The sequence below is a fragment of the Crocuta crocuta genome, unplaced genomic scaffold (assembly GCF_008692635.1).
Source record: "Crocuta crocuta isolate KB4526 unplaced genomic scaffold, BGI_CrCroc_1.0 scaffold234, whole genome shotgun sequence".
NCBI lineage: Eukaryota > Metazoa > Chordata > Mammalia > Carnivora > Hyaenidae > Crocuta > Crocuta crocuta.
The window spans coordinates 548,259-575,913 of NW_027529647.1; the positions used below are offsets into that span (position 1 = coordinate 548,259).

The 27,655-nt window shown below is 42.6% G+C and overlaps 1 protein-coding gene across 2 annotated transcripts in view; it reads right to left on the reverse strand.

Moving 5' to 3' along the window:
- UBN1 (ubinuclein 1) overlaps nucleotides 1-27,655 on the reverse strand; it is a 38,670-nt gene that overhangs the window by 8,894 nt on the left and 2,121 nt on the right. For both annotated transcript variants that reach the window (XM_077762485.1, XM_077762484.1), the window contains exons 2-14: nucleotides 25,654-25,941; nucleotides 21,413-21,499; nucleotides 20,764-20,859; nucleotides 20,272-20,406; nucleotides 19,466-19,569; nucleotides 18,322-18,760; nucleotides 11,669-11,739; nucleotides 10,059-10,188; nucleotides 9,764-9,882; nucleotides 9,377-9,505; nucleotides 9,045-9,191; nucleotides 1,121-1,171; nucleotides 982-1,024 (exon numbers count right to left, since the gene is read on the reverse strand). In XM_077762485.1, coding sequence (XP_077618611.1) covers nucleotides 982-1,024; nucleotides 1,121-1,171; nucleotides 9,045-9,191; nucleotides 9,377-9,505; nucleotides 9,764-9,882; nucleotides 10,059-10,188; nucleotides 11,669-11,739; nucleotides 18,322-18,760; nucleotides 19,466-19,569; nucleotides 20,272-20,406; nucleotides 20,764-20,859; nucleotides 21,413-21,499; nucleotides 25,654-25,902 — 1,800 coding nt within the window. In that variant the 5' untranslated portion in view covers nucleotides 25,903-25,941. The remainder of the gene's footprint in view (nucleotides 1-981; nucleotides 1,025-1,120; nucleotides 1,172-9,044; nucleotides 9,192-9,376; nucleotides 9,506-9,763; nucleotides 9,883-10,058; nucleotides 10,189-11,668; nucleotides 11,740-18,321; nucleotides 18,761-19,465; nucleotides 19,570-20,271; nucleotides 20,407-20,763; nucleotides 20,860-21,412; nucleotides 21,500-25,653; nucleotides 25,942-27,655) is intronic.

Sequence of the window (27,655 nt, forward strand, 5' to 3'; positions counted from 1 at the left end):
TATTGTTTTTTTTTTTTTTTTTTTAATTTTTTTTTTTTATATTTTTTTATTTATTTCTAGGAGAGAGAGAGAGAGACAGCGTGAGCAGGGGAGGGTCGGAGAGAGAGGGAGTCACAGACTCTGAAATAGGCTCCAGGCTCCGAGCTGGCAGTCAGCACACAGCCCGACGCGGGGCTCGAACCCACGAACCGCGAGATCATGACCTAAGCGAAAGTCGGACGCTCAACCGACCAAGCCACCCAGGCGCCCCCCTCCCTGGTCTTTCTAGCATCTATCTCTCATGGGTGCAAAGGAAAAGTCCTGTCATGGGAGCAGGAATAGGGTCTAGTCATCACTGCCACATCCTGAGTGCTCAGTGCCATGTGTCTCAGATACTGTAGGAGCTCAGCAGATACTTAGGAGGACAGAATTTGCACAGCTTACTCCCATGGACTAGTCTGGTTAACGGCACTATAAAGCCTCAGGAACTGGTAAAATAGCAATTTTTTTACACTGAGAGATTTCTGCAAAGCGGGAGATGGTTCTCAGTCTCTGCTCTCTTCCCACTGGACTTTCCTCCATCTCTGCCAGGCAGATGCCCCGAAGCCAGCTGTCCTCCAGGCTCACCACCTGACTGGCAGTGTTCTTCCATGAAAAAACGACCACCACACTGTAAGCATCCGCAGGGGCCCCTCACTCCTCAGAGGGCTGTCGAGAGACCTCACGTAAATCTCACCACCACCACCACCAGAACTGGCCAGGTGGGTACCATCTCCTAGAACTAAGGCAGGAAGATACTACCTGGCCCAGCTCAGGTCTCTGCCCTGCCAACCTCAGACACCTGTGGTGGGCCAGGCTGCCTCTTGGTATAACCTCAAGAATGCCATCCTGAAGAGCTGACCCCAGTGCAGCAGAGCTCAGGAGTTGCTATGGTCACCTGAGAGGTTTCACGCACATGGCTAGAGGATGAGAATGGCACATGACCAGAGCAGGATGACTCACCTTCATCTTGATTTTGGAAGAGGCCATTACTTTCTTCTTGGCCCTGGTTAAAGGAATGAACACAGAAAAGGTTTAAAGAAAACTCACAAAGAAGAAGAAGATAATAGTAGTCCTTAGAAGAGAAAACACAGAGACTCACAGGATTGATGTCAGGTGCCCATGGCCTCGTCTGCTCTCCTTAAACAGAGTCCTGAAACAGAGAATACTGGATGGTCTGCACAAGCTCCCTGAAAGCAGGCACTCTGCTTCTAGAGCTTTCCTACCACCCCTGGTACTCAGTGGCTATTATACCTTAAATGTAAGAGGACCGTTGAGCTTGATTCCTAGTCAGAGACTCTAAAGTAGCTGCACTGGCTGCTCGAAAGCGAAGAGTCCAGGAGTGAATCAAAAAAGCTATGGCTCTGCCCCAAAATTTCTCATAGGATTTTTCTCCTGAAGACAGCAGTGCTTTCCTTATTGCTGATTCTTACCCCTTCCAAAGGTCAAATGCAGAGTGATCCACAGCATGTCTTTTTCCAGGGAAACACAACAAAATTTTCTCTATGACCCTCCCTATGTACCTGGAGGCACACAGAGCCTGCTTAAGATCCTTTGTCTCCCTCTCTCTACCCCTCCCCTCCTTGTGCACACGTTCTCTCAAAAATAAATAAACTTAAAAAATAAAAAAAGAAAGAAAGAAATTCACTCTCTAAAGAGAGAAGAGCAATCCCAGCTAAAGCAGGGACAGAGACAAGGAGGCTCGATGATCTGGACTCCAGGAGGGTGACGGAGTAGGAGGCACCAGGAACTATCCACTCACCTGGACAAGTGCACTAATACAATCTGTCTGAAGTGACTATTTGGGAACCCTAGAGTGTGCTGAAGGCTTTCCACAGGGGAGGGCCTAGAGGTAAACTGCTGTCAATTTCAGCTCTTAGCACAAGTGCAGCCTCCCGTCCGCAGCCCCGCGGCAGGGAGGCACACACACATTCCTAGAGCACTTGCACACAGCTTGCAGGAACTAGAGCAAGCAGAAAGGACCCTGTCCTCCAACTATCAGGGAACCTCTGCTCTGATCACTAATGGCTGCTTTTCATCATAGAAGTGCAAAGAGGTGGGGAGCCACTGCTGTCCCCTTCCACCACCCACTATTGNGCCCTTTGTCCCCGCTTCATTTGTTCACTTTCCCACTTTCAGGAGTCAAACATTAAAAACCAGAACATTCAAAATAACTGCATATATGGGGGGGAAATGAGAAAGTGACCACACAAGTCCGAGGAAGGGCTTGGCCGAGACCTAGGAAGGCCGTTCACACCGCAGGCTGCTTGAGCTGCGTCACAACATTTACAAAAACAAAACCAATCAACTTAACAGTGACCATAGTTAACAGTACTGAATTGTAAATCTGAAAGTTGCCCAGAGAATCAATCTTGTAAGAGTTCTTGTCAAAGAAAAGAAAAACTGTGACTATGTGAGGTGATGGATGTTCCCTAGAAAGAAAAAAAGGAGGTGTGAACAAAATGGAAATAAATAAAGAGATGGAAAACCTAAAAAGAAATCAAAGAGAGACTGTGGAGCTTTAAAGTATAATAACTGAAACGAAAAATTCTCTGGAGATGTTCAAACACATGTGAGCGGACAAAAGAAAGAGTTCACAAACTTGGAGAGAGGATAATGGAAATCACCAAGTCTGAGGAACAGAGAGAACAAAGACTGAAGAAAAGTGAACAGGGCGTAGAAGATGTGGTAGGACACCATCACTTGGAGCAGCACGCACACCACACACTGTACAAGTCCCGGAAGGAGAAGAGAGAGAGAAATAGGCAGAGAGAATAGTGGACGAAATACCAGCTAAAACCCCCCTAAATCTGGTGAAATAGATGAACATAAAAACCCAAGAAGCTCAAAGAACTCCAAGATGAACCCCACACAAAGAAGCAGTATGATCAAACTCCTTTTTTAAAGTTTTTATTTATTTTGAAAGAGACAGAGGGAGACAGAGCACGTGCATGAGCAGGAGAGGGGCAGAGAGAGAGGGAAAGAGAGAATCCCAAGCAGGGTCCATGATGTCAATGCAGAGCCCTATGTGGGGCTTGATCTCCCAAATCATGAGATCATGACCTGAGCCAAAATCAAGAGTGGACACTTGAACGACTGAGCCACCGAGGTGCCCCTATAATCGAATTTTAAAACACAGAGACAGAATCTTGAAAGCCCAAAGAAACAAGTAAATTATCATTTAAATTATCAATAGAATTCTCATCATAAACTTGGGAGGTCAGAAGATAATGAGTTAATATATTCAAAGTGTTAAAAGAAAAGGTCAAACAAGAATCCAAATCCAGCAAAACCATCCTTCCAAAGTGGGGGAAATATTAAGATGCTCGCAGATGGGGTGCCTGGGTGGGTCAGCTGATTAAGTGTCTGCCTCCTGATTTCAGCTCAGGTCATGATCTCACGGTTGGGGACTGAGCCCTGAGTCAGGCTCCATGGAGCCTGCTGGGGATTCTCTCTCTCCCTCTCTCTCTGACCCCCTCCCCACCCCTGCTCATGCTAGCTCTCTCTCGCTCTCAAAATACTTAAAAAAAAAAAAAATATATATATATATATATGTATGTATAGTTTTTTATACTCACAAATGGACAAGAGCTGAAGAAAATCATGAGCACTATACTACCCTGAAGGAAATGCTCAAGGGCTTCCCATGAGGAGGTCAAATAAAAGGACACAAGACAGTATTTCAAAGCCATGTGAAGAAATAAGGATCTCAGAAACGTAAATACAAGGGCAATCATATCAACTAGTATCCTCATAAAAATGGTTTGTAGCTGTGCTTTTTATTTTCTAAAATTTTTAAATGTTTTTTATTTATTTGTGAGAGCAAGAGAGAGACAGCATGAGCAGGTGAGGGTCAGAGAGAGAGGGAGATAAGGAATCTGAAGCAGGCTCCAGGCTCTGAGCTGGCTGTCCGCACAGAGCCTGACAGGAGCTTGAACCCACGAACCGTGAGATCATGACCTGAGCTGAAGTCAGCGCTTAACCAACTGAGCCACCCAGGCACCCCTGTGCTTTTTATTTTCTACGTGAGTTAAGAGACTAAAACTTTTAAAGAAAAAAAAAAAGCAATTAATACTATAAAAGCATTACTATCACTTTGGTTTCTAACTCCAAATCTTGTTTTCTGCCTAATTTAAGACACTAATGCATTTCTAAGAATTATTAGCTTATGTTTTGGAGCACATAATGTATAAAAACGTAATTTTGTGACATCAACCACCAAAAGAGGTGGGGACAGAACTGTAGGGGAGCAGAGATTTTACAGGTTACTGAATTAAAGAAGCCCTTCCTTATCACTAATTACTTTAAATATGAATGGATCAAACTTTCCAATCACAACACTGAGATTGGTAGAATGGATAAACAACTCAATGCGGTCTACAAGAAACTCATTTAAGATCTAAATGCAAAAACAAGTTGAAGGTTAAAAGGGTGGAAGAATATATTCTACACCAAGAGTAACCGCAGAGGACAAAGAGGGCTATGCTGACATCAGACAAAAGAGAAATCAAGAAATATTGAAGATATAATCATCAACATTCCTGCAACTGAGGCAAAAATTGACAGAACTGGAGGGAGAAATAGACAATTTTACAATAATAGTTGGAGACTTCAGTACTCCACTCACAATAATGGATCGAACAACCAGAAAGAAGACAAATAATACAAGACTTAACACATAAACCAGTGAGCTCTAACAGATATACACTCTACCCAACAACAGAATACATAGACTTCTCACGTGTACACAACACATTTCCCAGGATAGAGGCCACAAATTAAGTCTCAAGAGATTTAAAAAGATAGACAATATACAGAGTATCTTCTCTGACCACAAGACGATATAGTTACAAACCAGTAACAGAAGGAAAACTGACAAATTCACAAATTTGTAGAAATAAGAAAACAAACTTTGCTCAATGGATCAAAGAAAAAAAATCACAAAGGAAATTAGAAAATACTTGAAAGATGAATGAAAAGGAAAATACAATATACTGAAAATTACAGACACACCAAAAAGAACGCTAAGAGGGTACTTATAGCTATAAACATTTAAAAACAAGAAAAATCTCAAATCAACAACCTAACTTTACAACTTAAGGAACTAGTAAAAGAACAAATTAAACCTAAAGCAAGTGGAAGGAAACACTGAAGATCAGAGCATAAATAAATAAAACAATATATAGAGAGAAAAATCAGATCAACACAATTGACAAATCTTTAGCTAGATGGGCTAAGAAATGTTCAAGAGAGGAGACTCAAATTACCAAAATCAGGAACAAAAGTGGAGACATTACTACTGATTCTACAAATAAAAAGGATTGTTAAGTGAGTACTATGAATAACTGCATACCAACAAACTGGATTACCTCGTTGAAATGAACAAATTCCCAGAAACACAAAACTTACCAACACTACATCCCAAAGAAATAAAAATTCTGACTAGAGGTTTAACTAGCAAGGGGACTGAGTCTGTGATCAAAAATCTCCCAACAAAGCAAAGGTCCGGACCTGATGGCTTCATGGGTGGATTCTACCAAGTATTTTAAGTACTACCAATTCTTCTCAAACTTTTCCAAAAACTGAAGAGGGAATACTTACAAATTCATTCTATAAAGCCAGTGTTACCCTGATATTAAAGCCAGGCAAAGACACTCCAAAAAAACTACAGACCAATATCCTATATTAACACCAATATAAAACTCCTCAACAAAATACTAGTAAACAGAATTTAGGAGGTTAAAAAGATTATACATCATGTCCAAATGAGATTTATGCCTGGAATGCAAGAGTGGTTCCATGTACATAAAGTGATCAATGTAATACACCACATCAATAGAATGAAGGAATAAAACCCCACATGATCACCTCAATTGATGCAGAAAAGACATAGGACAAAATTCAACATCGATGAATGATAAAACAACACTTAACAAGCTACGAATAGAAGAAAACTACCTCCACATAATAAAAGCCATGTATGAACACCCTCTCGCCCCCGCAAAAACACCATACTCAGCGGTGAAAGGCTGAAAGCGTTTCCTCTAAGATCATAAACAAGGTAAGAACGCTTGCTTTCACCACTTCCATTCAACATAGTACTAGAAGTTCTAGCCAGAGCAGTTAGGCAAGAAAGAGAAACAAAAGGCATCCAAATTGGAAAAGAAGTAAGCTGATCTCTGTATACAGATGATATGATCTTTTATGTAGAGAACTCTACAGATCCCAAAAATTTTTCAGAATAAATTCTGCAAAGTGGCAGAATCAACACAGGAGAAAAACAGCTGCATTTCTGTACACAAAAAGTGAACAATCTAAAAAAGAAATTATGAAAATAATTCCATTCACAATCAAAAAACAAAACAAAAACCAGAAATTAACCTCACCAACGATGTGAGACTTGCACAATGAAAATGACAAAACGTTGCTAAAAGAAATTAAAGAAAGAAATGGAAACACACCTCACCATGGATTGGACTTAATATTACTAAAATATCAATACTACACAAAGCAATCTACAGATTCAATGCAATCCCAAGCAAAATCCTAATGACTGTTCTTTGCAGAAATAGAAAAACCCATTCTAAAAATCACAGCGAATGTCAAAGGATCCTGCATAGCCAAAATAACCTTGAAAAAGAATAAAGCTGGAGAATCACACTTCTTGATTTACTTCAAAGCTACAGTAATCCAAACAGTGTGTCACTGGCATAAAAGCAGACACATGAACCAACAGAAGAGAACAGAGAGCCGAGAAATAAGCCCTCATATACATGGTCAAATGATTTTCGACAAAGGTGCAAAGACTGATGAGGGAAGCACAACCTTTTCAACAGACAGGGTGCTGGGAAAACTGGACATCCACATGCAAAAAAATGTATATGGGTCCTTAACACCATTTACAAAAATTAACTCAGCTTCATGACACTGAATCTGACTATGATATGTTAAGACACAAGCAACAAAAAGTAGACAAGTTGGACTTCTTTAAATTTAAATTTCTGCATATCAAGGGGCACCTAGGTGGTTCTCTCTCCCCCTCCCCACCCCGCTCTTCTCCCAAACTCATGCTCTCTCAAAATAAACAAACATTTAAAAAAATGTTTTGTGTGCATCAAAAGATACTACCACAGAGTAAAATGGCAACTCACAAAATATTTGGAAATCACATCTGTTAAGGGATTAATATTCAGAATACAAAAAGAACTCCTAAAACAATAAAAGAAATAACCCCATTAAAAAATGGGCAAAGAACTTAAGACATTTCTCCAAAAAAGATATATACATAGTCCAATACATTAAGTGATGCTCAACATCATGAATCACCAGGAAAATCCAAATCAAGTATGTAGGGAGAAAACCACATCACATCCATTGTCTACTATTAAGAACCCAGAAAACATCAAGTATTGGTAAGGATGTAGACAAATTGGAACCCCTGTGAACTGTTGGTAGAAATACAAAACGATAAAACCACTATGGAAAACAATGACAGTTCCTCAAAAATTAGACATACAGGGCACCTGGGTGGCTCAGTCAGTTAAGAGTCCAACTCTTGGTTTCAGCTCAGGTCATGATCTCGTAGTTTACCCCTATGTAGGGCTCTGCACTGGCATCTCAGAGCCTGCTTGGGACTTGCTCTCCTTCCTTCCCTCTCTGCCCCTTCCCTGCTTTCACTCTCTCTCAAATAAATTAACATTAATGACAAAGTTAAACATACAATTACCATGTGACCCAGCAATTCCACTTCTCGGTATATACACAGAAGAACTGAAAGCAGGGTGTTGAAGGGATATTTGTACACTCTAGTTCATAACAGCATTGCTCACAATAGCTAAAACATGGAAGCAACCTACGTCTCAATGGACGAGTGAGTAAAATGTGGTCTGTACATACAACGGAATTTTATTCTGTCTTAAAAAGGAAAGAAATTTTTTTTTAATTTTTTTAATGTTTTTTATTTATTTCTAGGAGAGAGAGAGAGAGACAGCACGAGCAGGGGAGGGTCAGAGAGAGAGGGAGTCACAGACTGAAACAGGCTCCAGGCTCTGAGCTGGCAGTCAGCACAGAGCCCGACGCGGGGCTCGAACCCACGAACCACGAGATCATGACCTAAGCGAAAGTCGGACGCTCAACTGACTAAGCCACCGAGGCGCCGCAAAAAGGAAAGAAATTCTATAATGTGTAACACAAACAAATCCTTGGAAATATTATACTAAGTGAAATAAGACAGTTACAAAAAGACAAATTTTGAATGATTCCACTTAGATGAAATACTCATAGTAGTCAAAATCATAGACAAAGTAGAATGATGGTCACAGAATCCGAGGGCATGGGGGAAATGTGGAATTATTTATTGTTCAATCAGAGTTTTCCGTATTAGAAGATGACAAGATTTATGGAGACAGACAGTGATGGTTGCAAAAACAATGTGAACGTATTTAAAACCACTGCACTGTGCACCTAAAAATGGTTAACATGGTGAATTTTATGTAAAGTGTATTTTCCCACATAAAAAAAAAGAGCACAGAACACTAGCTCCAGCTAACTTTCTTGTTCATACTGCAGAGTCCATTTTCATGGAAAGCTACATAACACAGAAGGTCAGCACGTAACTCCAATAAACAGCCAGCCCTGCTCCTCGCAAATGAGACATCTGTTCAGAAAGGGGACATGTTTCCAAGATGAATCTACTTCTCAACTTCTTCCAAGAGCCATTATCTCAAAACATGTAAGAGCACAGTGACGCGGGAAGAACATGCAGCCAATTCCAAACTGAAATGTGACAAAGAATGCAAAATCCCACAGGTAACTTCCCTCTTCAAAGGGAGAGTAAGAGCCATTCACAGCAACCATTATGGCCCCCAACTCCTCGAGTGCGATCAGAGCTGACCTGGCTAGACAGCGACTTCCTGAGGGAAGGGACCCTGTTGGCTGGTGCAAAAGAAGCACTCAAGTATGTCTTTAAGGCAAGAACACTCAACCTCATCACCACACTGACCACACTGGCTGCTCATGGCCCTCACCTGGCCTGCATCCAGCCTTTTGGCCACAGAGGTTTGACCTCAGCATCCAGAAAGGCCTTCACATAGTCCTCCCAAGACTGGCTCTTGTTATTCCTCTCCAGATCGTAGCTCTCCAGTTTTATCTTCACCACGTGGCAGAGAAGCTCCCTGAGGAGTAAGCAGAAGTCAGAAACTTCAAACTACCCCAAATCCTTCTTTCAAGGTTTCAATTATGTGCTTTCAGCAGCCCTGATTAAAGTAAATGATTCTAACCTTCATTAGAAACACGGGAACATGCTCAGACACTGGCCCCACAAACCCTCCAATGAGGCAAGGTCCCAGTTTGGGCACACCTGATTTCATCATTCCACTGGAATTTCTTCCGGGGTCCCATTATCCTCCTGCCCCCCTTTTCTTCATCTTCTTCCTCATCAGAGCAAATCCGCTCCCTCTGCTCCTTGTCTTTCTCCTCTTCCAGCATCCTATAGTGTGAATAGAATCAATGGGACCCTACAGGTCACAGTTACAAAAAACAATTTCCTCCCACTCACCACCTCCCCACTTGCCCATCCCCACCCCGGGCTTCTAAGAAAAGGTGCAAATGCTACACGAGAGCCAAGAGTCTCATTCACAAATGTAATAATGAAAACAAAACAAAACAGAAAAAAAAAACCACACACACACACAAAAGAGAAAAGTCAGGAGGATGATGTCCCATAAGAGCCAAGGGACACACTTACTTGGCGACCTTGGCTTGTGTGTGTGCCTGGCACTCATCCTGGTACTTGGCCATCTGCTCTGGCATTGCCCTTCCAATGGCCTCCTTAAGCTTCTGGAGAGGCTCCTTCAGACGCCCCCCCTGCAGAAAGCAGGACATGGTGTAAGACTGGTTTTTGCATCGCTTCCTATACCGAGGACATGCTACTGGAAAAACTGCCCGAGGCTGGTACAAGAGCAGAGGTGGCACCTGTGAAGACTCAGTCACCCACTCTGCCGAGCCCTAAAGCCAAGAGACTCCACTCCAAAGTCACCCACCTGTTCATAGAGGTGAAGTTTCCGAGCACGTTTAACCAGTGTGTCTTTGCTGCAGGGCAGGAATGAAGCAAGATAGGCATATACCCCAGAACGGATTTGGCTACTCAGCTCCCGAGTTTGCACCTCTATGCTGAAGAACAGAACAGAGTCATCAAGGGTCCGCAGCTCATTGGAGCTTCTCTCATCATTAAGTCACCCGACCACAGACAGGAAAACTAAGAGCCGAGACTGGGACCAACCTCATGTCATTGGTCACACAATGTAACTGAGTGACTAGGGCAACAGATCTCCAGCAGTCACCACATCAGAACTCCCACACCTGATGAACTCGGTTGGTTAGGTAAAGAGGGTCAAAACCCGCAGGTCAAAAACAAGAACAAGTCAAATGTGTAGTCAGGAAACAGAACCTGAGAGAACAAACTCCGAAGTACTAAGTATCACAAATAACAAGAACATAAGAGCTTTCAAAATGGAAAGTGATTAAGTTACTTGGTGTGGCCAACAGCATTTCCTTTTTTCCCAGTTTTATCCCTGATTAGGAGGTCAGGGAAGTCCTCACCCCTCCCAATGTCCCCATCTAGATCAGCAAAAAAATATTTGTCTTCAGTCCATTGAGCTCTCTTTATCTGGCAGGCTCCAGAAGGCTACCATTCACACAAATCTCGTGTGTGTGCTGACTCTCAGGTGCTCTCTACAGTCCAAGCTTCCTGACCCAAGGGGCCAATTCCGATCCTGGTCATTTCCTGTATATTCCCTAATCTCGACAACTGTTCTTACATGTGTAAAATCCTCAGGTGTTGAGCAACAAGCTTCCTCTACTATATAAAGCCACTGAGAGAGAAGCTGGCAAGGCTGGAGGACTTGATACCAAAAACCTGGTTTGGATTTTTATGTGTGGTTTTTCTGCTTCTATAATCCAATTCATACAATGCAACATTCTCAGAGATTCAGACATGGGGGAGAAGTGTCATGGGATGATATGTATATACCTTGGCCTTGGGAGTAGAAGTGAGAGCGAGAGGAGAATGACCCCAAGAGAGCAGGCTCCTGAAGCTGCACCAAGTTATCTCTTACTTTTCTGCATAGGCAAGCGACACTTTTTCTCTCTCATCTCATACTTGCCAAGAAATCCTCTTCCAACTGGCCATGATCATTACATACAGCGTTCTATTAATATCTGCCGCTTAAGACTAGTAAGATCTACCATTTCCTGGAAACAGATATTTGGTGTACCCAACCCCCTTTAAAAAAAAAAAAAAAGAATAGGGGCCCTGGGGTTGGTCAGTCGGGTGAGGGTCTGACTCTTGATTTTGGCTCAGGTCATGATCTCACAGCTCACTGGATCAAGCCCCACATCAAGGCTCTGTGCCAACAATGCTTGGGATTCTTTCTCTCTCTCCCTCTCTCTCTCTGCCCTTTCCTGGCTTGTGCTCTCTTTCTCTCAAAATAAATATAAGTAAACTTAAAAATAAATAAACAAAAGGAAAATAATCACCATTTTTTCCTTTCATAAGCAGTCATCTTTAGGTAGTTCAATCCATGCCCATTTCCCCTGGCCTGCACGACCCAGGCACGGTAACAGCAGACACATGTAAACAAAAGATACTCACTCTAAGAGGGTGCCATTAACATCCTGGGTGAAGAACTTCTGTCTGCTCTCTCCTTCAGCAGCTCTGGCAGCCTGGTTCACAGCAGACAGTAACATCTGTTAGTGCACTTTCCTCACACAACCACACACTCACCCACAGGCACAAAGCCAGTCCTTCCCTAAAGAACACCTGCCGATTAGATAAAATCCTCACTCAGTCCTAGATTAAGTTCACCTATGATCACCCTATGCTCCCAAATTGGTATATCCAGCTTTTTTCAAATGCTGCTGAAGCATCTATGGACTGTCCGTTGTTCCAAGGACTTGGAACAACACCATCACATAAAAGTCAGTCATACAGAGTCAAAGCAAACATGACGCTTTTGATTCAAGGAGCTAGTTACCTCCTGTGACCAGCACCCTACCACCTCAACTGTGAGTTGGAATTTCCACACTTCTACAGTACAAAAACAATCAAGAACTCGAACAAACCTGCAAGATGAGAAAACCTTTATCTCCTACCCTTAAATAGTAACAAGGTGCTACTTTAGCACTTAAGGACATTGCGATTCTTGGGAAATTCACAATCCGCTTACAATTTATTACGAATTCTATCACCCAGACCATCTTAACCACTAACACACCTTCCTACCTATTGACACAAGGCATAGCAGGCCTTTTGCTTCCCACCAGAACACAGCCAGTACCCTGCATGGCAGCCACAGCAGGCAGCCAGGGCACTAAGTGCAAAAGTCAGGAAAGCAATCTTGGCAAAAATCTGAACCACTGGTTCTCACCTTTGGCTACATATTGGAATTACCTGGTGGCTTTCCCCACCCTAGACCAATCGCATCAGGATCTCTGGGGATGAGGGCAAGGAATCCACATTCTTTAAAAGTAACCCTGGTAACTTTAATGTGCACAGGGGATTGAAAACAGTTGACCTAAACCCAAGAGTTGCTGGTCCTAAGGCTTAAGGCAAAATAAAATATATAAAATCAGACTTGATCTACAATAATGATGGGAAACAAAGGCAGTTAAGATTCTTGTCTTAAAACGAATGATCAACCCCTTTGAGACTACAGGCACTGAGAACCACCCTCCACCTTCCTGTCCCCTCACATGCATTCCCTCATTGTAGCCTCTGAGGCCTATTCCTACCTGACAGCTCCCTCTGTGTCATTAGCTCCTAAACAGTAATAGACAGAGCCAAGATTCTATCTAAAACTACCTTCTCCCAATACCTTCTACGCCTTCACAGCTTCAAAATAACATATAACGTGTGTCAATCTCTCAAATCTAAACCTCTACCCTAGGGGCACCTGGATGGCTCAGTCAGTTAAGAATCCGACTTTGGCTCAAGTCGTGATCTCACGGTTCATGGGTTCAAGCCCCGCGTCGGGCTCTGTGCTGACAGCTAGCCCAGAGCCTGGAGCCCGTCTTCAGATTCTGTGTCTCCCTCTCTCTCTGACCCTCCTCTGCTCGCTCTCTCGCTCTCTCAGAAATAAATAAAACATTAAAAAAAAAAAAGAATTTAAACCTCTACCCTAAACCCTTTTTTCTAAGCTCTGGATTAGAATTTCCAATTACCTCTGTAAATGGATGATCCCCTGGTATGGACACACAGCTTACCCAAACCCAAACCCACCAGTTTCTGCTCCTACTGTGTTCCCCACTTCTAATAACTATGCACCATCCTCCTGAAATCCTTCTACTCCCTTCTTTAAAACCCTTAGGTAGCTCTCTGCAAGCCTAGAATCAAACCCAAACTCCTTTATGTGAAATTTATGACTCCCATTCCCCACCACATTCCAGGGGGTCCCCACCATCCAACAACTCGACTCCTCGTCCAACGTCAGCTCTATGCGCTGGCTTCCTCGAAGGCCATCTCTCCACTGAGCCTGGCCAAACCTGTTGCCTCCAGTCTGATTCCTATGTACCTAAGGAGGTTCTTTCTTATCTCCTTAAGTCTGGCTGTCCACCTGACCATCTGCTTGGCCACACAAATATCACAGAGCTTACCTCATTCTGCTCTGTCCTACAGCCAGCTGCTTACGTGTCTACTGGTCCACTTACAGAACAAGCTTGTGGAAAACAAGAACTGAATCTTACTTGTCAATATATTTCACACAGCTGCCTGTTACGTAATAAAGCTTAGTAAATGTCGCCTAAGTGAATGGATGAAGGAACAAACGAGTATTACTGAAAGAATGCAACCAGAGGAAGAAAGTTTGGTACTGACAAACAGAACCTGTAGAGGATATGCAAAACTCAAGCTTCTGCAAACCCCTGGAGGGAAAGAAGTGCAAAGGTCCAGGATTAAAGGGGGTAAAATGGATGGATGGAAATGAAAGAAAGGATGCAACTTTTAATCCATTCACCTGCCTATTTCTTACATTTTCAGAAGTATTCAGAATTCTTGGCACTTCCAAAATACTGAGAATATGATTTTAGTTTGAGAGAAAATAAAACTGAGTCATTCTTTTAAGCTTACATACTGCTACTTCTAAGATGCAGAAGCACTTTCATACTAATTCAACCTAATCACGATAACCTGTGTTTCAAATGCCCCACTGTTTGTCAGACCTATCAACCACTTAGGTTTTCCACTTAAATTTTATTTTAGATAGCAGCCAATTTTCCAGTATGTCTGAGGCTTTCTGGCTATATACTTTTCAAGATCTTTTTCCAATGCCTTTTGAATTATGTAGACAGTATCTCTGAGGGTCTGGTTTTATACTGAAGATAATTAGTCAAGTGCTGTATTTTTTAAAAAATCCAATTAAAAGAACAATTGGATTTATATCTGATTGTCTTCCAGAAATAAGGGAGATTCCTCAACCCTAAGAAGAGATACGCTTGCTTAAGGAGTTGTATCAATTGATCAATCCTAGATTAACTAAGAAATGAAGGTAAACAAAACAGCTCAGTCATGCTGATTTATAATAGTTCCAAAAGCGCTTTAACGAGCTATTTTAATTCTAAGAAAGTCACTTGCAGCCTCTTAACACCTAGATCAGAGCCTTATATACTGTACCTGTATTTGCTGGCATGATTTTCTTTTTAAAAAACATCAAAGAGGTTAGGTTTTTCCTACCCTTTTCTCTTTGGATCCAAGTCTCTCAAGGATTTGTGAGGCAGGGGTTCTAAGACTATAGGAGTGTAAGCTGTGAGCAGGCAGAGTAGAAGGGTGGGTGACATGAGGTCTCTGTCTTCTTTTCTCAGTATTGTTCCCAGTTTAGCTTGGGTCAGTAGACCTGGCCATCTGTATGGGCCAGGCTGAGGAGCTGCCAAACTACATCAAGACAGTAACCTGAGGTGGTCAACACACCTGATTTCTCCAACAACCAAGACAAAAGGCACAAGCAAGGCCTATTAAGTGAAGACAGGGTAAGGCCATCAAATCAAATCACTGGATTCTTTGGGGCCATAAAAACGTATAGTACAAAGAAACAGGAAATGACCAACAGACTAACATAAGACGACAGCAGTGAATACAGTGAACGCTGCTCGGGCATCCGCCAAGACGGCCTCCTTGGGGTACCTCTTTAACAGAGGTAAGTTTTCAAATACAGTTTTTCAAAGTTTCAAGCATCACATCTAGTTAGAAGGTCAATCTCCTCTCTCTCTCTCAAAAATAAATAAACTTAAAAAAAGTTGGGGAGGAGGGACATGGGTGGCTCAGTCGGTTAAACATCTGACTCTTGATTTCAGCTCAGGTCATGATCTCACGGTTAGCAAGTCTGAGGCCCCGCAGCACAGAGCCTGCTTGGGATTCTGTCTCTCTCTGCCCTTCTCCACTAACGTGTGCACTGGGCACATGCATTCTGTCTCTCCCTCCCTCCCTCTCTCTCTCTCTCTCTCTCAAAAATAAACTTAAAAGTCCACTTTTTCCTTCCCAAAGATTATTCCCTAAGGGATGGATACATACCAGACTAGGATCTGCTTAAGGGACCATGGTAGGTGGCAAACAGGATCCCAGACCTCTTCTCTCCCAGGACATGCATTCTGCCACACGGAGATGGCCTCTAACTTCCCAACCCTCCAACCTGGTTCGTTCTTGTTACTTGCTTTACCATTAGAGTGGGAGAAGTGATGTGAATACATAATTTCTATGGCTAGCTCTCATGGGCCTTGCAGCTTCCACCTTCATTCTCTTGAAATGTCACCACGAAACTGCCATGCTCTGAAGAAACCCAGGATGAAAGACCAGAAGGAGGGAGAGGACGGATGTCCTGGCCACCTCAGCCACTCCAGCCGTCACAGCACCCGGCCAACGTGTCAGCTGAATGTAACCACAAGAGTGAGCCAGGCAGGACCAGAAGAGGAACCACCCAGAGTCAGGAGAAATGAACTGCTTTTTGAGGCCCTAAATTTTGGGGCAGTTTTTTAATGTAACAGTAGAAACTGATACATGTTTCATCTAAGGCCAAAATTTTAAATGTAAACAATCTTATAAAAATAAAGAGGAGGAAAAAAGAAAATAAGGGGAGTGAAAAATAAAGTCAGAACACATAACACTACTAATGTTACAGTTATGTACATCAAGTTTAATTTAAAATTTAAAAACGCAAAATCCAGTTCAAGATTGAGGACAGGGCTCCTTATTAAGGATCCAAGTATCCATGAATGGCTTTTGAAACTATATGCAACTTTTGTGTACATAGGCATTTTTCCCCCCTGGGAAGAATAGCTTTCCCAGCAGAGTTTCAGTGAGGTCTGGGTTTAGAGCACTCGGCACACATGTAGGAGTCGCCAAGTGCCCAAGTACAGGGCCCTGGTGAGAACGGAGCACCTGGGGATCATTTGGAATGGCATTAAGTACCTTTCTAAAAATAAGCCTTCTTTTTCATGCAACCATCAAAAGTGATGAGGGCTTTAGAATAATATTTATTAAGTTAAGAAAGCAGGAAACAATTATTCACAACTATAATTACAACTGCATAAAAACATATACACAACGCTAGAAAGGAATATGCAAATTGAAAATAATTTTCAGATTGGCAGAATGATAGGTAATCCCCATTTTCTATCCCATTTCCCAAAGGTTCTTAACGCTGTTATAGTTGAAGGGCTAGGTGATGACTTAAGTATCAATTTCACATATGAATGCTGATTTTCAGTACGTCGATTTGTCCTGGTCACCACCTCCCCACCAAAACCCAACCATGCCTACCTTATCTATAGGGTCCAGAACCCTGTCTCCTTTGTCCCAAGAGATAACTTGGCAAACACTGAGGAAGGACAGTTTGCTTGGGGTCCATCCAGTGGACTCCAGAAAGTGAGGCTTTCTTGAATCACAACCCAATGCTGTTTCATGTTAAGCCACTTTGTTTCCATGGAATTTATCCATTTTTTCCAAGAAAGCGAAATAATCAAAGTTATAGACTAGAACACTACTATGGTGGGCGTGGGCGCACATCCAAGAATGCTTTTGACTTTCCTCTAAAAACACAACTGGATACTGCCACGTATACCTCACTCAACTTACTTAACAAGACTTTCAGAAGCTACAAAACAATTAGATTACAAACCAGCGGACTGAGAACAACAAAGAGCAATTTTTTTAAACATAAATTCTGAGAGCAAACACAGAACAGTATGCTCAAACATGCCAAACTTGAGATTCAACTACTTCCACCTACACGTCCTATTAAGATATACTCTGAAACCCTGACATGGCACAATTCATTTAAATCATCACATTCAGATAGAATACTGCACACAGGTCAATGAGGAAGAACTAGGGATCTGAGTAAGACATTTGATTTACTTCATCTGTTGTGCTCAAATACTTTTTCGAAACAAGAGAATTGTTTGTACCAGGGGTTAACATTTTACCCTGCCCTAAAACACAAGAGATATTACACAGAACAGTGATTCTGAAATGCTTTGAGAACCACTGGTTTAATACTTAAGCTACAGAATCTAATGCCACTGGAGTTGCATTTAAGTCAGGATGCCCAATGTAAAATGTTTTTTAACTAAAAGTCATCATAACCAATGACCTATGTTTGGTTTATGGTCAGTAATACATAACTAAGTTGACAATTCTTAGCACTCTAGAAATCAATTCCCAATTGCCAATGGCTGCTATAGCCCAAAGACCGTTGCTGTTTTTAATGGGTCATGGACAGTATGAAGGTTCAGCTTCTTCTTGTTCATCACACTTTAGGTATTCCTGTGATTGCTACTTAACACTGATGATGGGCAAGTCCAGGGAGCAACGAAACCCAGTGGCAATGAAGCACATACCCTATGTGTATAACATATACTTGCAAACCTTTAATTTTCAAAGCCTTCAAAAGATTACTAAAATGACAGATCTGTGCCTCAGCTGCCTGCTGCCAACATTAGTGTCAGTCTATTGCAACAAAGGAAAGACATTTGTGAGGAAGGAACAGACAGGCAGGAAATGGAAAAAGAAAATCCTCTAGAAGAAAGTAAAATGTTTTTCAGGAGTAAAAGAACCACAGAAGGCCTAAAAATGAAGCCTGATGGTCAGAGCTTACACGGTTTCCTCACTCAGGAGAAGAAGAGAGGCTGGAAAAGCTTACACCGAAACTGCCAACTCACTAAGGGTTGCTCTGGGCAGCGAGCTTCATGTGGTGCAGAACCAGTGTCAATCTGCCCAAACCGCTTCCAGGAAAGCCTGGCCACTCTGTGTCACCATACCTGAGCCAGCTCCTTAACGCGCTTCTCCAGGGGCGCGGGCAGGCCTTCGGGGAGGGAAGAGGGCTGCCTGAATTCCTGGTCCAGTCCCACCCCAAGGGAATCGCTCTCATCATCCATATCACGGAAAGGGCTTCCTTCTGGAGACTCACTGAGCAGCTGCTCCAAGTCCAAATCAGTCAGCGAGTCCATGGCAGTGGCCGCCTGGAGCAAGTCGTTGTCAGATGTGGAGCCAAAGAGCGAGAGCAAGGGGTCAGAGGTGCCCTCCAATTCCCGCAGGCCCTGAGCTTCCGCCGACGAGACCGCTACGGGCTTATGGTCTTCGTCCCTCTTTCTCTGAGCATCTTTCTCCTTCTGAAATTTCTTTAACATCTCTTTAACACTCAAAGCCCCAGAATATTTCTTTTTCTTCTTCTCCTTACTGGCATTGAGAGCTGTGAAGCTGCAAGCAAGGAAGAAACGGGTTACGAAGGCTGCAGCACACCTCAACGGGGAAATTCATGAGACTGCCCTGCTCCCAGCGCAACTGTCTCTGGGAACCTCAGCCACAGGGCCACCCTGTTACTCCTCCTCCCTCCTCTTGGTATAGGGAGCTCCTTCTTGCTGGGACCAAAGCTTGAGAGTTAATACAGGTTAGCAGAACAATGTCACAGAATGCTAAATATCGATGTGTTTTTAAAAACCACTGCCAGGCTGAAATAAAAGGTTGCAAAAAAGTGGTGGGGGCAAGAAAAATGTTTAAAGGGAAAAAGCAGGAGCAGCGGAGAAACAGCAGCAACTTGAAGGGCAGCTGGGGTGAGACCGAGTGAGGTGAAGAAAGCAGGACCAGAGAAGACAAGAAAGTGGCAGAGACAGGAGAAGTGGGGCAGAGGAGGGGTGCCCAAGAGAACAAGAAACATCAGCAGTCACACAGTGACAGAAATAGCTACCAACACCGACAGAGGGACAGAGCCAACTCCGATGTCTGACACACAGAGGGGTGAGAACACTGACTGCCCACGGTGGCACTGTGGGACGAGTGACGGGGACCGGGAGGCCAGGCCCTGCTGCCTCTTCTGAAGCTGTGAGGAGGGGGGCGCATCAGCTCCCAGGTGTCCTGCCCTAACAGCTCAGATTTCGTCCTAGCAAAGAATCTGCTGCCTCTCACCCGGCTTTGGAAAACTTGGACTTTTTCGATTTCTTCTCCTTGTCATAAGTGTCATCTTTTTTCTTCTTCTTTATCTTCTCACCACCTTCCTTCAACTTCCGCTTCTGAGAATTAAAGACAAGGCACAGTTACACGGCTCCCTAACTCAGGGAGCAAGTGCACTACACAGCACTGGCCTTGCTCCGCCCGGGGTTCATCCTGAGAGCTGTCTCCCCTTCTTCATGAACAACAGCTTTCAGGCCAGTCCCTGGATCACAGACCTGCAGCAGGTCAACAAGGCATTCCCACTGGCGGGGTCTCCTGGAAGCACCCAGGGCTGAGGCAACAGGCCACTCTGTAGCCTGAACTTTTCTACTTCAAGTAAGCTGTATGCAGGCCCTACGTCGTTTTACACACACGAGCAGTGGTAGGTAGGTTTCAAAATAAACTTATCTTAAGGCTAACTTGTTTCTGTTGGGGTGACAGCCCTGGGAACTGAACGTGTCCACAGAAGAACACAGCACGGCTGGTGCAAACTCCCCTCACTCCGCACCCTTCATGGCCCTAGTCCCTGTCCTGAAACCACTTTGAGAAATGAATCCCTACCAAGCCTGCTGGGACACAAGCACAGACAGCTCCACGTCCACAGCACCTCGCCACACTCCGGGTGTGAGAAGTGACCTGTCAGCCTCGGTACAGCTCATGCCATTCCGCCAATCTCCTGAGCCATCCTAAGCCAGCACATGTTCTGGTAAGTCACCTACTGACCTTGTCAAGTAATGTAAAAAAGAGCAATTCCAAAATCCAAAATCTAATACTGTTCTAACCTTTGGAGATTTTTTCTTCTTTTCTTTAATGAAGTCATCTTCAGATTCTGATGCTTGTCTAAATTGCAGAGTTCCCGAGTTAATGTAAAATCCTCCATACTTTGTAGTCAAAGAAGCAGGAACAAGCTCATCATACTGAAAGGGGAGAAAACAAACAGTCAGCTACATGTTCTGGTACTCAAGTCCACAGGTGCAGAGAGGGTCTTGACAAAGCAGATGTGACTGTGTTCTTCCATCACGTTTCAGACAGATGCTAAGACCTGCTTCTGGCCAACCACCAATGTCCAAGCTGAAGGATGTTTGGATAGATCTGGTCATCACTTTCAGTGAGGAAGGGAATCAAGGCCAGATCAAGGGTGTCACTTCCCCCGTCTCACCAGGCCAGCTCTTTCTTCACACTGAAGGCATCCCCACACTGACCCCTTCCCCACCTCCAGGCCATCATCAGTAGGAGCTAAGGTGGTTTCAATGGCATTTTTAGTAAGGACTTACCGCCTCAGAATTATCAATGAAGGAGTCCGATTCATCATAACCGTACCCCATGTCAATCAGGTCCTGTATCCGATCTTTTCTACGTTTCTTTCCACCCTAAAATTTAAAATAGGTCATGTGATTTTTCTATGTTTAACTGTGGTAAGAACACCTAACACGAGGCCTACCCTTTTAACAAATGTTTAATTCTAAGGTCACATGCTTTTTTTGATACATAGAATTAACTGTTGCTTTGAATTCCATCAACTAGTGACTAAACGTTGTAAAGCATGGAACAGTCACACACACACACCTTACACCCACCCCACACCCCCTTCCCTGAAGACCTTTTAAAATAGAACAGATTTGTGTCCGCATAACATGGCCTAAGACAGAAGAAGAAACTAAATGGCTTTGTATGCAAAACATTTATTCTAAGCATAAATTCTAGGAGTAAAAGGCCCTTCTTGCTCATTCATCCATTTAGCTTCACACACTAGTGCCTGACACATGCATTTTCTATACCTTAATGCATTTAACTAATAACTGCATTTTGTTCTCTCCAACCCCTGTACTTGTTTAGATGATAATCCACTAAAGGCACATAAAAATGTCTGGAAACCTCTCCCACTCAATGAGGTTGTTTTGTTGCCCAAGAGAGGAATCTTACATATTTTTCTTCAAATTTCCGGGCAAGGGCCTCCACTTTATGCCTTTCCTTCTCTTCATCATTGAAAGGATCTGAGAGATCTTTCTTCTGTAAAGAGAGCATTCCACAAAAATAAGAGCCATAAAAAAATTCCCACAATCCTATTCATAATATCTGACTGCAGTAGTGACTACTCAATACACATAAATTGAATAAAAACAACTGTTTTTCAGGAAAGGGAAAACACATGCTACTGTCCCATCAGTGTTTAATTGCCTGTTTAAGAAAGTCAAGTTTCCATTTATGTAATTCAACAAAACTTAACTGAATGTGTACAATGGCCCACCATAGCACTAGGTCCCAGAGGGCTCCAAAAATGGTAAACGGCCTTTACACAGGGATGCTCAACCTACACAAAACTGTGTTTCAATACAGTTGGTTTCCCCTGAACTCCTAAATATTATTTTATATATTTAAAAACATTATTCTAAGAAGGTACACTGGCTTCATTGGACTTCTAAAACAATTAATGGCTCAAAAAGGTTAAGAACCCACTAAAAGCAGTCCAAGGCCTTGAGGGCTATTCTGCCTTACTGGTTGGAAGAGTGGTATGAACTTGCACTTCCCTCAATGCTACCAGAAGTCAAACCCAGGTTCACAGCATTCCCTTTCCTTAGAGGCTTATCTTGATGGGTCAGTAATCTCGTCTTTTCCCCCAATATCACTACTCACTCCAAATATTTTCACATGGATTTCCAAAGTTTATTTCTACTCTGTAAACTGTTGCATTTTTCTCATCAAGAACATTTTCCAGAGTTGGGACCCTAGGTTTCTTTGGTGAGGAACCTTCATTTTAATAAAGGTGTCCTGTACCAAATACATTTAAGACTTCAGAGTAGACCAAAATCACTAAAGATTCGATGCCTGTCTGAAGACAAAACTCAATTAATTGCCTCACTCTCCCATTTGTGCCTCCTGAAAGCCCACTCACCCATAATATATCAGTTAAATGATTGAGGGTATATATGTATAATGAGATATTAGGGAACATACATCTGATGCAGGCATCACAAATGAGTGGTCTTTAAAACACGCACTCATCTGTATATTATAATTTTTCTATAATGACCACATACAACTTAAGTGGTTAAAATAGTCTTAAGAAAGTCTAACAATAAAGAGCAGTCTTTGGTGCGCCTGGTTGGCTCAGTCTGTTAAGCGTCCGACTTCGGCTCAGGTCATGATCTCACGGTTCGTGGGTTCGAGCCCAGCGTCTGGCTCTATACTGACAGCTAGCTCAAAGCCTAGAGACTGCTTCGGATTCAGTGTCTCTCTCTCTCTCTCTGACCCTCCCCCGATCACACTGTTTTTTTCTCTCTCTCTCCCCCTCTCTCTCTCAGAAATAAAAACATTAAAAAAATAATTTTAAAGAGCAGTCCTGGATTAAATGTGCATGCCTTCATGTCTTGCAAACAGTAGTTATCCAAAAGCACTACTTCCTGAACATATGAAGGTCCAGCTCTGTCCAAACACAGCATCCAAGATGTAAGCTCTCCTCTGTCCAAGTCCTCCAGGGCTTGTATTTGTACCAGACTTAAACAATTACCACATTGTAACACCTGTTACCTATATTGGCCCAAGTCTAAAATACAAGACCAAAAGTTCCCTTGAGGCTGTGATAGTGGCTTCTCCACCTTTATATACTCCTTGGCATCTAGAACAATTCTTTTACATTACAAGTATATGGTAAGTGAATTAATACATGAATCTGTCAGGTTACATAATATTTTGAACACCACAGAGTAGACACAAAGAATCACAAGTTCTGAATCTGAAGGCCAGCCGTGAATCCCCTGAAAATGAATCCAAAGTTCTCTGTGTATGCTCCATACATTTTTCTCCAATAGAGGAGGACACCTGGACCCCCAAGAAAGGTGAAATCAGGGTACTGGAATTCTAATTCCTACTGATTTGGTTTGAGCCCATAAATAAAGACTTTAACCAATCTCTGCTACTGTCTTTTCCTCTCAAGGAAGATGATCCCATTCCTACTTTGGAAAAGGAAGCTTGCATGGGTTTGAAATTATTTTTCCTCATCTTGCCCACTAGCCCAAATATAAAAGGTTGACCCTTGGCACAAACTTACTGGCTTCCACTCAGCTAATGGAAGCTGATCTTAATCAAGGAAACACATTTTTATCTGAGCAAAGAAAGCAGGTAATGCTTCTAACCAAAGGCACTCACCCCAAACAGCACAACAGTGAATCAGACTGAAGGGGCACTGGCCACTGAGTTCTGCTGCCAGAAATTTTGCCTACATGATCTCATTCTACCCTCAAACACCCTGCAAGCCAGGTACTAGGCTGATCCTTATTTTACTAAGAGCCATTCTAGAGACCAAAACACTCCCAAGTGCAGGACCCCACTAACCCGGGCCTCAGCCTTGCACAGTGCTCCATGGAGGTGCTTGTGTTCTTCACCTGCTTCCTCTCATACTGTAGGATCCCATCTACATAAAATACAAACACGTGCAAGACTAGAGGCACCTGCGAGGCTGAGTCGGTTAAGCGGCCGACTCTTGGTTTCATCAGGTCATGATCTCGGTTTGTGAATTTGGGCCCTGCATTAGGCTATGTGCTAACAGAGCAGAGCCTGCTTGGGATTCTATGTCTCCCCCTCTCTGCCTCTTTCCTGCTCACACTCTCCCTCCCTCAAAAATAAACAAACTTGGGGCTCCGGGGTGGAGTCAGGTGGGCATCTGACTTCACCTCAGATCATGGTCTCACCATTCTTGAATCCCAGTCCTGCATCAGGCTCTGTGCTGACAACTCAGAGCCTGGAACCTCTTTTGGATTCTGTGTCTCCGCACCCCCCCCACCCCGGCCCCTCCCCTACTCACGTTCACGTTCTGTGTCTGTCTCTCTCTCTCAAAAATAAACATTTAAAAAACTTAAACTTAGAAAAAAAGTGAAAAACTGATTTAGGCTCTCAGAAATCATGGCACTGGGCCTCAACAGTATTTTGGAAGGGCAGGAGAAGGGTTTCTGGTGTTCTGGAAAATGTTACATTTTTATAATCCAGCTACAGGTTACATGGGTGTGTTGAGTTTGTGAAAACACATCAAACTGTGAATTTACCGTATACGTACTTTTATTATATACAGAATTCAGTAAAGAGTTTTAAAAAATTTTTCCATGTTAATGAATTATCAAAACTTCAGTAATAGCTGAAGCTGGTGATGGGTACATGGGCCTTATTAATTATACTACTGTCCTAGTCTGTGCACATTTGAGAAGTTCCATGCTAAAAAGCAAAACGGGCGCCTGGGTGGCTCAGTCGGTTAAGCATCCAACTTCAGCTCAGGTCAGGATCTCGCAGTCCGTCGGTTTGAGCCCACGTCGGGCTCTGTGCTGACAGATCAGTCCTGGTGCCTGTTTCGGATTCTGTGTCTCCCTCTCTCTCTGCCCCTCCCCAGCTCGTGCTCTGTCTCTGTCTCAAAAATAAATAAAAATGTTAAAAAAATTAAAAAAGAAAAAGAAAACAAATCTGCCAGGAAAATAAATAGGTCATTTAAAAAACATTTAAGAGGGATGCCTGGGTGGTTCAATCCATTAAGCGTCCAACTCTTGATTTCGGCTCAGGTCATGATCTCATGGTTCGTGAGTTGAAGTCCTTTATCGGGATTTGTGCTGAGTGCAGAGCCTGCTTGGGATCCTCTGCCTCCCTTTCTCTGCCCCTCCACTGCTTGCTCACTCTCTCTCAAAATAAATATTTACAAATAAATAAGTATAAATAAATAAATAATAAAAAACATTTAAGAAATCAAACTGATTCTCAAAAGACCTGAAGGCTACAACCTAATTCCAGCAAATAAAACAAAACGACAACAAAAAAACTCCCACAAAATTAGGTATCTATTCATCCAGGTAAAGAAACTATCCAGAAGATAGTTCAGAAGAGATGAGCTATCAGTGTCTTTTCTCGTCTGTCCTTACACTAAGTAGGCAGAGTGAGATTTCATTGAAAAGAAAAATGTCCAGCACAAAATTCCAGTGAATGAACAGTCATGGTTCTAGAAAGAATTCTATCCTTTCCGGCCCAGAGGCAAAGTCAGCACACCCTGTGGCTGCTTTGGGCTGAATGCTGCGGTCTCAGGGCAGCAAAAGCCTTGTGAGCCTTGCTTCCACCCCCAGAAGTCCCATTTGCACAGGATGCCCCACGCATTCTACCTACAGACAGAGTCTGGGGCTGCTGGGGTGTACCTTGTCTGCGGGTTGAAGGCCTTTCACCTTCCCTCGTATGTTCTTCACCAGCTCTGGGTAGAAGAACTCTGGGCAGCGCTTGTGATCTGGCTCAAACAGGGTGAGTGTAATCCGAACAGCTGCTGCAGCCGGCTCAGAGTCCTGATGCTGTTCTGTTCCCCCAACGTCCTCTTTCCGGGATTTCTTCAAAAATGCAGGATTCAGAGAACCTGGGAGAGAGGTGAACTGGACCCTGTGGGGCTCCGACATGGCTACCAACAAGTCTTAGCGGGTGTCACTGCATGGCTTCTGTTAACATTAAAAGAAGGGCCAGGTCAAACCAAGATGATACAAATGATTTTTCCTGTTCAGCTATACAGATTTAAGCTTAAAAGACTCATTGTCAAGAAGAATCCATTGTTAAATTGACCTTAATTACCACCTAGTGCTTTTTTCTGCTTCAATTACTATTCACCTTAATATTTTTATACATACATGTAAATCACCCAAAATCCTATTATTCAGAGATAATCAGTGTTCAGTACACTTCCTTCCAGTCTTTTTTTCTATACCTAGTCAAAAGATCCTTGATGTTAGAGAATCTATGCTGACAGACCCTTAAAGAATCCTCAAAATTGCAAAGACCACCAGAGAATATTTTTCATTTAATTTATCCAACACTTTTCTGGTGGAGAATAATCTCTTTCTTAAGATCTCTACACTGTCATCACCAGCACTATACTTTCATTTAAAGTCAGTTTTCACAATGACAAAGTTTTCAACAGCTCACAGAAGGTACTGCCTCCTCTGGGATAAGTAGAAAACCAATGTCTCCAGAGGACTGTGGCTCAGCTCATTTCCTAATGCACCAGCCTCTTCCACCCAAAGCTGGCTCTTGGCAAATCGAAAAATTATCACATACCAGAGACTTTCAAAGTTGCTTGGGAATGGTCAAAACAGATTGTAAAGCCCAGAATTCCAAGGGTTTACAGAATATAAATATAGCAATACACACGCACACACATATGTGCGTGTGTATATACGTACACACATAATTTTGCATGTGCTTTGTGTATAATGTTATGTCTTGTTTTACATAACTCACACTGTAGTGTGAACTTTTTTTTCCTACTGTGAACTTTCTACCATGACAGTAAGTAAGGATATTCATTGCAGGATAGGAAAAATGATAAAAACAACCTCAATATCCAGCATGAAGGGAATTGCTGACAAAACTGTGGTTTTTGAAAACTGATTTATATGAGTTTTTGATATTTTATAGATACATAATCCCTGTTGTGCTTTTTCCTGTTGTTATTTACTGTTTAATTTTGATTTGAGATACGATAAAAATTTTTAATTCTTTTTCACATTGAACTCTAACTAGACTTCTTCCCAGCAACTATCACTAGCCTTTCTTTCCAGCGCTGATTTGGCATGTGTTAAATAGAAATGTATTAGACATCCTAAAGTCTATTACGGAAATCCAAACTGTTAGATTAATCCGGTATAACCAGACATTCTTTAACAAGCACTACACTGTTGTGAAAATTTTTATGGTGTATTTTAATATCTTCAATCAAAGGTTCATCTTTATTATTCTTCTTTTAAAAGTAATACTTAGCGATTCCAGTCTGTTTATTATTTCAGATCAATTTTAGAATCATTTTGACAAGTTCCCAAGAAAGGCTCACTATATTTTGGGAGTAATGAATAAGCAGTGACTAATTCAGGAAGATTTACACATATCATACATAGCCACATAAGAACGTATACTAGTACCTAGGCAGTATTTATGCTTTCTACTATGACCAAAAATTGTGATCTCTAACACCAGGGAGTAAAATACTAAAACTGAAGAGTTAAGGGGCACCTGGACGGCTCAGTTGGTTAAATGTCCAACTGGATTTTGACTCAGATCATGATCTCACAGTTCATGAGTTCGAGTCCCATGTCAGGCTCTGTGCTGATTGTGCAGAGCCTGCTTGGGATTCTGTCTCTCCCTCTCTCTGCCCCTCCCCCA